This window comes from Pleurodeles waltl, chromosome 1_2 (assembly GCF_031143425.1).
Source record: "Pleurodeles waltl isolate 20211129_DDA chromosome 1_2, aPleWal1.hap1.20221129, whole genome shotgun sequence".
In the NCBI taxonomy this organism is placed as follows: Eukaryota; Metazoa; Chordata; class Amphibia; order Caudata; family Salamandridae; genus Pleurodeles; species Pleurodeles waltl.
Genome location: NC_090437.1, coordinates 680391042 through 680404689, shown reverse-complemented (window position 1 = coordinate 680404689; position 13648 = coordinate 680391042). Strand labels below are relative to the sequence as shown.

The 13648-nt window shown below is 43.2% G+C and overlaps 1 protein-coding gene across 2 annotated transcripts in view; it reads left to right on the top strand.

Annotated features, from left to right (window-relative positions):
- The window catches only part of PRMT9 (protein arginine methyltransferase 9), a 249634-nt gene that overhangs the window by 122453 nt on the left and 113533 nt on the right, over positions 1-13648 (top strand). For both annotated transcript variants that reach the window (XM_069242627.1, XM_069242628.1), the window contains one exon: positions 494-600. In XM_069242627.1, the coding sequence (XP_069098728.1) occupies positions 494-600 (107 nt within the window). The remainder of the gene's footprint in view (positions 1-493; positions 601-13648) is intronic.

Genomic DNA, 13648 nt, shown 5'->3' with positions numbered 1-13648 from the left:
ACACAGATCCTGCCTACCTCAACGACAGACTCGCCTTTCACACCCCCACCCTTCGCTCCGCCAACCTCGCCTATATCCCCCGCATTCGCCGCACCACCGCCGGAGGAAGATCCTTCTCCCACCTAGCCGCCAAGACCTGGAACTCCCTACCGCCCCACCTCAGCCTGACCCAAGACCTCCTCTCATTCAGGAAATTACGTTTACAGACTGATTATTATTGTAGCATTAACATCTCAGCCTGAGATGCTATACATAAACAGACCAGCATGATGTGTGCATTTGGTTGATACAAGATAAAAGATCCATTGTGCACTCATTAAATGACTGCATGCCATGGAAGTGGGTTATGTGATGTCGAGAATTGGAACAGTTAACTATAGCTTATTGACAATTTAATGTTTGCAGTGGCAATGGTCAGTGTAAGGCTGTGAGGTTGATCAGTTGTTTTTCACATGATAAATCCAGATATAGCACACATTGTGTTGTTCCATAGGTCAAGGGTCAAGATGCTGCTATGGAAGGGTTTGGCCAAGTCATACCTGCAGGAGCGGTGATATTTGCGATGGCTGTACAGTGTAAAGAAATACGTCGACATCACAGGTATGTTAGTTTATGGACATTCCCAAATCGTTAACACCAGGAACATTGGGAGCATTTCAAATGTACAGTTTATGAAAGCCCTTAAATAGATGCTTTGGTAAATGTATATATACATTTTTGTTCTGTTTATCTCTGCTTAGCATATTTGTGGTGAATTGATGCAGTAGATGTAATTATGCTGTAAATTAGATAGCAAGTTAATTAGGTTTGGCCGCATCTGATTTTTCTTGCATATGTCAGACCGTCCATCATTATGGGTGAACATACTTTTTAGTAAAATTCCTCTTGAAGACCCTTGACCTACAGGGATCGCACCCAAACAAGCACATGCTCCTTATCTTGCAAGTATCCAATCGTTATGTCGGATGTTCCCGCAAAACCACAGGGTTCTTGGTCACAGGCCCTTGCTTCCTATATAGAGTGATGTTTGATCAAATAGGTTACTCACAAAAATATTCAGTTTTAGAAGATAAAAAAAACGTGAAAATCAGACGGTCCATGTAATGACTGATCAGTGAGCCTAATAAGTACAGCAGAGTTCAGCAGTATGGTTCCAGTCACAGGTCTAGCCACAGAACTGTTATCCCAACGTTTTCCACATTGCGGTAAGTAAATCAGGTTCACCTGAGTTGTCCTCTGTCTCCGAGGATGGCCAGGTGACACCCTCAGAGCCAACTCCGCTAACTAATCCTGACGCTGCTCTCATCGCAGCAACAAATACAGCATATTTGCAGAATGGATGGCTAGGCCGTCTCTGAATGACACATGATGGAATCACTAATTTCTGGCCCTACTAATGTTACCGTTAGCACCCAAATCTTGCCAACACAGGAGCTTTCTAAAATAGCCCGCAGAGCAAGGGCAGTCTTCGTTTATGGTACACGTCTGTTCTTTCAAGAAGCAGATGGCTAACACCAGTATGCAGACAATATTTGTGGGATAGACACTCTGTCTGGAATGCCTGAAGATTCACTGTCACCAGAAGGCTTATGAAACATGAGCTTAGGTATAGGTGCTATATCTCAATAACGCATCATTATACTTTAAATACATTTGAATGTATTAATAAATGAAGCCATTTTAAAATATGAAACCATTTAAACATATATGTAAATGGTGATGAATGCATGAATAAATAAATGATATGGGGGGTTCAAAAGGAGGAAAAAGGCAAAGCACAGAACTCGTTTGCCACACTGCAAGTAGGACAAATCATTCTCTTTGTGCCCTGCTGCTGTGTTTTTTGTTTTATTTTTTAGTCGTGGTACATTTGATTCATATCCAAGTGTCACTCTGTGAGATGGACTCTGTCTATCCCTGTCTCTGTACCAAGTCTCCCTTTACGCATGTCGCATTGTCTTCCTTTATCCATTTCCTCCCAAAAGTCATTGCCTAGTGTTTAATTCCCCATGGTCCCCTGACTTTAGAATTTCATTGTTGTAGTAACTGTGCTACCCATTGATGGAATAGGGGGGTGCAGTGGTTACTGGTAGAACGAAATTGCATTTGGATAAAGAATTATGATCAATTAGAGCTTCAGTGATCTAATTCAGAAAAGCAGGTTATAAGTTTTCTGCCTGTACCAAGTGGGGGATAGCTACTGTTGTCTGCACTGAGCAAAGGATGAAATGAAGAACAGTTCTACTGCCTGTGGTAAGTGAGGGATAGCCCTGTGGCTAAGAAAGGTGAGCAATCACTCGGCTAGCATTCCTCCCATTGAGGGCAGGCTGCCTAGTAAGCAGTTGCTTTGCTGTCTGTCAAAAGTGTTTGCCTATTATACCTGTTTGGCCTGGCTCAGTTTGATAACATTCCCAGCTATGGTGTCAACCCAGAACCCTGTACCAGAAGTCTACAGGATCATGCAGTTTGCTGCTCGTTTTCGGTGATCAACCTACTTATCTTTAGAGCCTAGGATCAGAATGAGTGGAAAGGAGGCGAGCTGTGAGCCAGTTGCCTCCTCTGTTCTTGTAAAGCCCAGGACTTTTTAAGGATGTGTACATTACGGTAAAGAATGGGGACCATGTCAGTGTAGTGCTCATCCCAATTTTATGAGGTCACACCTAGTAGATATTCTTGGCCTCAAAAGGAAATATAACCGTTTCAGAGAAAAGGTGCACGGGAAGCAGTCTCTTGAGTCCTCTTCTAGCATTTTATTCTTTGTTAGATAGAAAATGGTAGAAGTTACAAAGACCTGTCATGGAATCTCTCATCTGCAGGTGATAATAAAATGGAGCTCCGCCCTTACAGCCCTAAATCAATACCACACACAGCAATGGTATTTTATAATTGTATTGTCATTTATAATAGATGACATGTCTACAAATAATATGCATTGGAATTATTGGAATTATTAGAAACAACTCAGACGACAATATGCATGTTAGGGCAGATGTTAGATAGACTCCAATTATTTCGTCACACATCCCTAACCTCTTAGTCTATTCCCCATCAGAAGGGTCAAATTATCATCCAATTTATATGGCCACATTAGTTTACTAAACCTAAATTATGCCACCCATGTATAGTTCCCCTGCATACCATATGTTGTAAGTGACGTGTGCCGTGGTGCCGCCAAGCATGTGTTTAGAATGCTCTATGGACACCCAGAGGGAGTTCTTTGTGGGACATTCTTTCATTGTGGGAAGAGGAGAGTCTCCCTTAACGTGTCAATGAGAAATGGGGGCATGATGCGACATACCATGTCGCACAGTGAAAGTATGCGTGTGACGTGGACAGCTGCCATTACAGTAGTTCCCATTGCAAACATGTCACCATAACTGAAAAGCTGTTGAAATTATTTTAGTAAAGAAGAAACAAAATAGACACCATGTTAAAAATTGTAAAGATACTACCTCTATTGCAACTTTAGATTCCATATATAAACTCTAACTACTAGGACGTATAGATGACTGGATTTCAATGGGGCAAAAAACTTTTTCGTAGCATTCTTGCTGGATCCAGTCAAATATTAATCAGTCTCCCTACCAGAGCGTCCGACTGCAGCTTCTCATTATGGAACTTGTGAAAGTGTAAGGAAACCTCCAGGGCCGTAATGTATCCCCCGGCAGTGCGGGAGGAGGGGGGGGGGGGAGTGGGCAGGGAGGGTGGAAGGACTCACATTTGGGTGGGAGACATTAAACCTACCTGCTATGAATATCTGAGAAATATGGAAGCCTCAGGGTCTGCTCACCAATCACCACATTCTGCATGGGATGTGGGAGGGTGGTATCATCTTGCTTTACGTTACTGGAAGCCCCATGTTTTCCGTGTGGTGTGTTATCTCCACACTAGGTAAATAACTGTGGACTGGATTTTATTTGAATATTATTAGATATTTGAAGTCCGATTTGGAGAAAAGCTGGAACAAACAGAAGAAATTCTAGTCAAGACGAATATGTGCCAGACTGTGCCCTCTCCCGCTCTGTCCATTCTTTCAGTAAATGACCGGGACAATCCCTTGCAGGGCTGAGAGACCAATAATACCCAGGCATGAGGCAGTCAAATGTTGACCAGCTTCTTAGACGACATTTTCCGCTTGCGTATTGCAGTCGGAAAAGGCTGTTTTCTCGTCAAAGCTGGGGAAAACAACACAAACAAGCAAAGGAATGCTATTTTCAGTGAAGCTTAAATTATATAATTATGGATAAATCAAAATGTTAAAAAATACTGCAAAACTGGAAGCTCGGAGACTGGAAATCATGAACTTAATTTTACCTACTTCTTTTTTGACACAACAAGACGCCGCTCTAGCAGCTCATATTAGATGTACTGCGAACTTGTACATTTTCTTTTGCGACCAGAAGCCTGTGTTTACTGGAGACCTGGAATTTCGCTTAATCTTTTACAGCGTTTTTACAGACCATTAAAGCTCAATTCCTAGCTGCCTTCACACCCTGCACTGCATAGATTATAAACCTTCTTTGCTAAAAAGGTCTGTACTGATCCTTCCATTGCACGTTGCGCAAACTCACTGTTAAATTACCGCCCTAGCTTTCATTGAAAGTAAGAATAAAAAGCAAAATGACCTTACAAACAAGGAATAGTTAATTTAATAAGTACAATAATATGAAGCATGGCGCCCAGCGGTGGAGAAAGGATCGCGATTGGGATTAAAGGCAAAACCGAAACCAGACGGGAGGAGGGACCATGACACTCTGTAACAGGAGGAAGCGTGGACGTATTGTGATGGCCAACAAAAATGTTCTCTTTGTGAAATCTCTTGGGAGGGAGCTTACTACACAAAGGAGGGACATTTCGAAAAATGCCCCAATAAAAAGGAAGCATTTAAGACGAGCACAACAAAGAATGAATGGCAGGAGTGGGCGTGGTTAAAAGCCCATAGATTGAATACAACATGTCTTGCAAATAGCACTGCACACTTCCTAGGCTCACCCTAAAAAGGAGAAGATGATCTACTATTCGAGAATCCTTATTTTTCTAATGTTAATCTGGTCACCAGAAAAATACTGGAAAAAAACCTTTTCGAAACTATTGTGGTAAAGCAGGAGGGTTTTTTCCAGTTAAGCTTAAGGTAACATCTTAGAGGACAGTTTAAATACTCTGGGATCCAGGACACCTCAGGCTTACCTGTGCACTTCACATAAGGAAGAGCCAGCAACATCGGATGAAAAAACCTCAGAAAACTGCATAGGAATGCCTTACCTTGTGCTCAAATACTTCTAAATGAAGATAGAACGTGAAAAAAGTGGAGGATCTGCCAGAGTAAGTTTAGAGGGCCCAGACAACACACAGCTCAACCATGGCTAAAGCCACAACGACTAGAATATTGCACTAATGTGCCTAGGAGCTTTGAAATTGTCAGGAATATTAAAAACGCCACAAGACAGAATGCAAAAAGCTTCTTCGTCCCTGAAGAGGTATGTCTGCATTGTATGTTATCTATACTCGACCTCTAAAAATGAAGATTGAGACTCCAGAAAACATAAAAACTCTTCGGAAACCCGAATTTTCTTCCCTCAGCAAAAGGGCTCCTGCAAACACTGTAATGTGGATATAGAATCATGAAAATGCTTTTCTTCCAAAAAATGATTGCCTCTGAGGTATTATGTTGATCTCCTCTTGTTGTTAGGCCAACTGAGAAAGAAATGTAAGATGAGATATTCCTAGGAGATGCACATGTGCAAGACTTGACTCGACAACCCTTGCAACTAAGTTTTATAGAAACATAATGCTTTCAGGGTGTGCAGTTTGACAAAGCAACCACCTTTTAGGATAAAGTAAAGGGGAGCGTATTTCTTTAGTAGAATTTTGCTAGGGAATTGTTTCGTACTTCCAGTGTGGTGGTATGGCAAGCATGATCTGTTTTCTTGCAGGGTTATGATATTCGTGTTACTATTGGGCAGTACTTTACCATAGTTACTGAAGCTGCTAAGTGAGAAGGTGCATTTCCCTACTTCGTACATATTTTCATTCTGCATCTTTGTTTAACTAAGGATTTACCAGTACTAACAGTGTCACAGAATAACACGTTTTATTTGTAGATGAGACTGTCTGTTGAAGACACTTTATCAGTTTTGTCAAAGTGTAAAACCTTTCTGAAAAAGTGTAAATGAAATTGTGCTTGACTGGTGAGTGAATGCTATTTCATTATTCGCGAAAGTTCAAGTTTTATTATGCCAGTATCTTAAATGGGCAACATAGACCCTCCCTACATATCAGAAGGAGGGAATAAATCTACCCTCATTTCTCAACTGTCATTTGGAAGTTTTCGCACATTTTTCCCAGCATGGTGGGAGCTAGGCAGTGGATGAAAGGTTTCTGCATTTGTGTCAAGCTGCATTTAACTGAAGTTGTGTTATTTATCTTGTTCTACTTAGCTCTTAAGTCCTTGCAGATCGTAAAGGGTTTTGTGGATGTGCGAGATGCTTGTGATAGATGTGACTGGGCTATCCTTTGGGTGAAGTTAACAGACAAACAAAAAAATAGAATAGAGCTTTCTTCTGCTTTCTCATATTTGTCATATTGTCAAGCAGCTCTACCAGCTCTACTGACCACTATTTAGACCTGTTTTCTTAGGATGAGAGAGTCTGCTACTCTGATTCCGTGCAGCACTAAGGATACCTTCCAAGCTAACACTTTCTGCCCCGATTTCTTACCCAGGATCTTACGCTTCATTGTTTTTTATTAACCTTTTAAAGCATGAAAAAAGAGAGGGGGGGACCAAAAGGTGGGAGAGGACCCCAGGGCCCACGAGCTGGGGTACATGACAGGGATCCTGCTGGCTCAGTCTCAGCACACGGACACATAGCACTATGTTTTTTCCTAACATCTCATTTACCACACAGAGGTGTACCTCACCTGGTGATCCAGTCAGCCTACGTGGGGGGGGGGGGTCAGTGTGTGCACACTCAGATGATGTCCCCAGCTCTCTCCATCTCTTCCTCCCGGTCGTGTCCCACTTGGTCCACCATCTTGTTTTATCTCTCAAGGTCCCCCTAAAGGTCCCAGGCCGAGGAGAGCAAATGTATATCTAATTTTTCCACCTTCCTTAGGGAGTGGTAGAAGGCTCAGGAGGCAATGCCGAATTGTCTGGGCCAGACTGATCCTGTTATCCGGACCACTGTGTATGTGACGTAAGATGGATAAATCCGGCAGGTGACTCGTCACACCGTTAGTAGTCAGCTGTATGCTCTGGGTATATCCTGCTAAGCCTGTGTGGGGTCAGATATGCCCTGTGAGATAGTAGAGTTGCATCAGTTTGAATCTGGAATTGCTGGTCTCCTGCACCTGTGCCCTGGCCCGTTTCCACTCACCATCTGTGAGTGGGGTATAGGTCTTTGTCCCACCGAAGGCGGGATTTAGTTATAGCAATCTGGTTGTTCCACTTGAGGGCCGCATAGTTTTGGGAAATAAGACCCCCTATGTGAACCCGGGTCCAGTATAACCTTCAGTACCTGGGATTCCTTCCGGCTCGTCAGGGAAGCTAGTCCATTTATCACGGACCATATGTGATGTCCCAGTGCACTGCTAAGACTGCCCCAGTCCAACCCTAAATAGTGCACCTGCTTCAGCGAGCTTTATAAATGAGTTAATCAAATAAAGATTATCTGCACTCTGACAGTTTCCCTTTATCCACGGCGTTACATCCAGAGTCCCTCAAACATGAAAGTGGCATCAACCACCAAAATTGGAGCAGTTTTGCATACAGCGCATGCTTCAACAAATGTGTTACTGCCCTTTCCCAGACCTGTGTAACCTGGGATGCTATGAGCGTGGTACCCGTCGAAGTTCAGGATCTTCCAAAATGCCACGGAATGAGTGAGATCTACCACAGTGCGGCCCGTATTTGGGTCGTAATGCATGTGCTCATCATGCAGCACTTGAATCCCAAGGTATTGAAAGTGGTTTGTTTTCCAGGGGAGACCCAATACTGGGAGGTCTGTTGTCGGGCGAAAGGCCAGTGATACCATGGCAAACAACTCCGTCTTGTGACTTAACTCGCAGGGCTGATACGTTCCTAAAATCTGCCATGAGTTGTAGTAGCTGCAGGACTGATTGGACTTTATCAAATAGAGAAAGGAGAGTGTTGTCTACATACATGGACACTACATGGGTCGTGTCTCCCACTTGTATTGCCTGGTCACCAAGTTTATCCCTCAGATAGAATGCCAGGGGCTCCATGGCGAGGGCAGAGGGGAGCAGGACAGGGGGCACCTCCGCCGTGTACAATTCCCAATGTTGAAGGCCTTCAATACCACTTGGCCAGGGCTTACTCGTGCCCTGGGTGCTGTTTATAACAGATATATCCAGGCCAGGCATTGTGAGCCAAATGGTCCCTCTAAGCTTCTCCCTCAGTCGGATGTGCCTCTTGCAACATGGCAATGTGGGCCCCCTTACGTCTTAAATAGGTGTGTGTCCTATAGAGTTTTATGAAAGATACCAGGTCCCTCACGTTCCACATGAGAAGATGAGTGGAGTGGAGTCACCTATTGGAAAAGCTTGATTTGTACACCACGTTAATGCCTCTCCCACCCATCCCATCCCATGGCAACACCGGCGGGCACAGCGCCCCAGCTGGATCACACAGGCTAGGCTGCTGCATATTCAGGAGGAGCCCGGCCCCCATCTCTCGCAGCCAAAGGCCAGGTCCGCTGAGGGCAGGATTCAGGCGTTGGCTCAAGGGCTACTATCCAGGCTCAGTTTACCCCCGACCAGCTCAGTGCAGGCTCCCCTCATGCTAGATGAGCACAATTCTCTCAGGCAGGACCCGGTGCCACTCGCTGTACTCCCCAGCCCAGCGTGTGGTGGTCCGTCAGGTGGCTCATGCGCAATACAGGGCAGGAAACTTCCCCACTGAGTGTGGCAACAAAATGCAGGCTATCTGGGGCTCAGATGCTCATCTGAGCAGGGAGGATGGTTAAGGATGCAGTTGGCAGGTTGGGAGCACTGATTTAGTGCGACTGGTTGGCCATCTTGATGGGTCTTGAAAGAAAGTATTTGGTAAATCTAAATTAGTAAAGGGAGTAACTAATCCTATGGTACCAGGTGAATGAAGATATTACATTGAATTTACTGTTAAGAAATTTTGCCTTTAAAAGTGGCAGTTCTAAAGGCTTCACTCTGGGCCAGCCGATCGTAAACATGTAAAGAATAAGCATAGGGAATCCTTATAAGAAATACTGCCACAGTGAAAGAACTCACGTGCATAGAGGGTTAACTACAAATATAACGATGCCTATGTGCTGCTGAAGGAATCCAGGAACATGGTTAAAATTGAAATAATAACTGCAGGAAACCACTTCGGAAAGAAATGTAGCAGTAAAATAAAATCTACATGGGGTTGTAGGTAATACCTCTTTGTTACAGTGGATTGCTGCTGTCAATATGGAATGCTGTTATTGGTGAACTCAAAAGTGAAACAGGCGTGGGCCCTGGTGGGGAAAGAGCAATGTACAATGCATGCGAACATGCAAGTAGAAGAATTAAGGACTTGTTCTCTATCCTGATATGAGAACTATGGGAGGGACTCAGGCTGTCTGTCTCGTTGATGTGTTTAGGTGGAAAGACTCCGGCACTAAACACATGAATTTAAAGATGGTGTACCCTTATGTCAAATGTGTGTTGTGGCCCTAAAATTAAAAAAGAAAACCTGAAACATGACACTTTCGCTTTTTCTGATATACGCGGATGACTCAAGCTATGGACTGTAGTCTATAACTTACTCTATGTGATCAGTTTGCACTGAGCACCTTTTCTTGTTCCTTAGTAATAATTGTTTGACTTTTAATATAATGTTTTATATTATTTAGAATATATGATGCCCCAGTATTTTTAAATTGATCCCTGCTCCAAAATATGATTTTCAATGCAACACTGCTGTTTACAGTTGTTTGCCGGCTTCATAGAGGTTTGTAGGGCAGCAAATCTTCCCATGAAAGCCTGGCATAGCAATACCTATCAATTGTGAGGCCCTTCACCCTCTAGTTGACAGGTAAAACAGTTTGCAGATACATTGATTTGCCTCTTAATGAGTCCATTTGAGGAGCTCTCCAAAGCCCAAAATCATTGTAGCTGATTGATAGGCCTCAATTACAGGTAAAGCTTGTACCAGGCATTGTGTTACTTAGTTGACCACTATGCAAAACTTTCTCCATGGAGGCATGGTGCTATTCAACACAAAATACATGGAAGTAAATGAAAAATGCCACTGAGTGTGGGCCATGTCTACTCCAGTTGAGGACATAGAGGCTTAGTTACATATGCTCTGAAGCTTCCTTTTGCTGAGGCACTCTTAACAACGACAAAAGAACTGATCACAACAGATCACTGCTGTCTTATTCCATGGATAAAGACTGATTTCAAAGCATTGCCTTCAACTAGCTCTATATTTTGATCCGCCTTCTAAGTTGCTTGCCAAGAGTATATGCCTCCTTGATGGTAGGCCATAAATCTGCCCTTGAATACCAGGATATCTTTGCCCCTGACAACTGGCCTTAACAGTGCCCATCAGGAGCAACACATTGTATAAATCCGGGGACTCCCATAACTTTCTTGCAACCTCCAGAGGCGCCTTTGTTGCTTAAAACTTAACCTTTACGAGAGATTGATTTACTCATAGCTCAGTTTGAGGCAATCCTAGGTCTGGCCACCACTACATATATCAACCACTACGTGTTCTTGCTTAAGCAAGCATTAGATTGATCGCACCAATTTGTACAATTCTGAGTCTTTCTCACGGACTGTCAAAGCCTACTTGTGACCTGGACAGGCAATATACTTTTCATCCACCTAAAAAAACATTTAGCAGACATTTTCAACATTTATATTCCTCCTTGATTTTAGTGGCCTCCTGTGATTAAGGTTGCTTTCCCTAAACCTTTGAAATTGTTTTCTATTTTTATCCAGATTTCTCCTGTTTTCACTCTTGAACCTGTATTTGATTGTAGATAAGTACATTTCACCAATGTTTATATTAACCTTTACCTGAACAAAAGCTAAACTTGGGGGCGTGAGTGAGCACTGCCCCCGACCAATTTATCGAGAAAATGATGGCTGGTAGCTGTCTAGGTTTACAGCAGGGGCACTAGCCTTACTACGTGTACCCTTGTGAGAGGATCTACTGACACCCTTGTGTAGAAATTATTGGGTCCCTCTCATAACATTCCCTCCCTCAATTCCCTTTGCATGTCTCTTATGGGTTGTGGCATATGAAGTATCTTTGTAGTGTAAGTTCTAGGAATGGAGTTCATTACTAGCACTTTGGGTTTACAAAGTTTGTATTACTCAAGCCCATGTTAGCTTATTTCTGAATATTGACCTTCACTTAGTTCCTATAGTTTTCTGCTTAACATTTCCACCATGTCCAACCATAGTTTTTCTCAGAAAAGCTCAAATATCAAAATCACTTTTGGTTTCTGTGTCTTTCACTCCCATCTCCTATTCTCAAATGGTGTGAAGTATCGAAGATCAGAATTTTGTATTCCAGTGCACACCATGCTTGACTGTTCCTTACAAAGGAAATTAATGGTAACCTAAATTTATGTGAAAATGTGGATTAAACAATATTTAATGTGAAAACCTTATCACTTATAAATTCACATCATTACCTGCTATTTAAAGTTTTTAAGACTTATTATAATGTAGAGACAAAAACTTAATATAGCGCTGAATGGGACTCCATAACTGCATTCCAAGATGGGATATCCCTTAATGTTGTCTTTACAGATATGACAACTTGAATGTATGTTCCCCCTGCACAGCTGACACCAGACTGCTGTGCTAAGGCACTTCTCATTCCCTTTGTGCAGGTCATATCTGTACTTTAGAAACCGACTGACTAAAACTTGTGTGGCAAACGCAGCACCTGGTCTGAGATCTTTAGTGACAGCATACTCTTGTTCAGAATGTATGAGGTAATGCGCAGCTATAGGGCTATCTGAAACCACCTTCTTTGTAATGTGCTTGGAGCTATCTTGAAATGGCAGAGATCCCACTTAGTCTGCACAGTGTACCTGCCATCCCTAAGATATTTGACCATTTGATGCTACTCTTCCTTTCAGTCAGAACGATGCACTAGACATTGGCTTGTTGGAAATTTGGATTTTAAATATGGCCCACTTTGTGACTGACATTGGCTCCCTGGTACTGCCTGTCTTTGCTATAAATACTGACTCTCCATTACCAATATCTTGTCTTAGTCGAGACTTTGAGATAATCTCTGCAGCTGTAGCTCAGAGGGAAATCAGATTAGGGCTTGACATCCCATGTTGCTGTTTCTCTCCAAAGATTTTGGACCAAACCCATGAATTGTCAAAGCCCTTGGTGTGAGGGCCCTTTTAGTAGCTGGGTTGGGCACCCCCGACTCAGCTTAGTTTCACAACTTGTGCCTGATTTTATTTACGTACACGTTTCATGATTTTAGTCAGGCTGCTTTGTAGCAATTGCTGTTACATATTTTATCAGCTGCTTCATTCTAAGAAGGCAAGGGTCATGCCGTACATTTTATCATCCTTTGCACCACATATAATCTTTACTTCTTGTCCAAGGCTGTTACATGCAGTTCATGATATGGTACCGCGTATTGCCAGTCCAGGAGCCAGCTTCTATCTCTGAGACACAGCATTACATCAGCACGGTTGTCTAAATGAGGCAGGGGTTATTATATAAAGCATACAGTGACCGAAGGAGGGTAGAGGGCATTCTGGTCATGATCATCCTGAGATGCGTACTACACAACAGGCAGCCTTGCTGGCACTGACTTCTCAGCTTTCCGAGAGGATTGCCATCCACACAACAGTCAGACCCCTGCTGTTCGATTCAGATATGGGCCCAGGCTAGTCCTTTTAGATCGGGCCAGGCAGAGGATTACAACCACTATGCTCTCAGATGTAGACATAGGAATCTCTAGAACATCTAGAAACACACATCATAGTGGGGTGGTTTATCTCTTCACTTTGACTGTAATGTTGGTTGCCTTGCTTTGTTTACTCTGTCTAATTATCACAATACATGCTTTTTATACCAGGATGCAATTGCTTCAATAATTGTATTGAAATCCATCTTTCATCTTGTGTCTCGCCTTAGTATGCCTGAGTAACCAAGCAAAAGGGATATGATCTGTTTCTATGTCTCCCTGAGGAGTCAGAGTGTCATGTTGAGGTTGCAATAATCACCTTTTACCCTGGCAGGTTTGGGGGTTTGGGTGAGGCACAGGAGTTATTGCTGACAGTTACCAAGCGGCGTTTGTTGCACTCAGTCTTCCACGCTATGTGGTGCTGCCGTCCTAAACATGCAGTCCTGTTACCAAAGTTGGAACAACATAACACCTTCCTGAGGCGATTGGAGATGCCCTTCCCTTGAGGGGAGAGGAGCCATCTATTCCTGGGAACTAGAGCATGGCGCGGCTGTAATAAACCTCCATGCAGAATGACACAAGTGGAGAAACCTCCCATGGATCCTTAGTCGGGGTGTGGGGGTGTTGGGTGGTAGGAAAACAGTAATGACAACACCATTCACTGCAAAAGTCACACACTCCGTTGTGGTATGTAAACTGGAGGATGTTCGTCACTCTCCAAGGAGGCTAAATTTA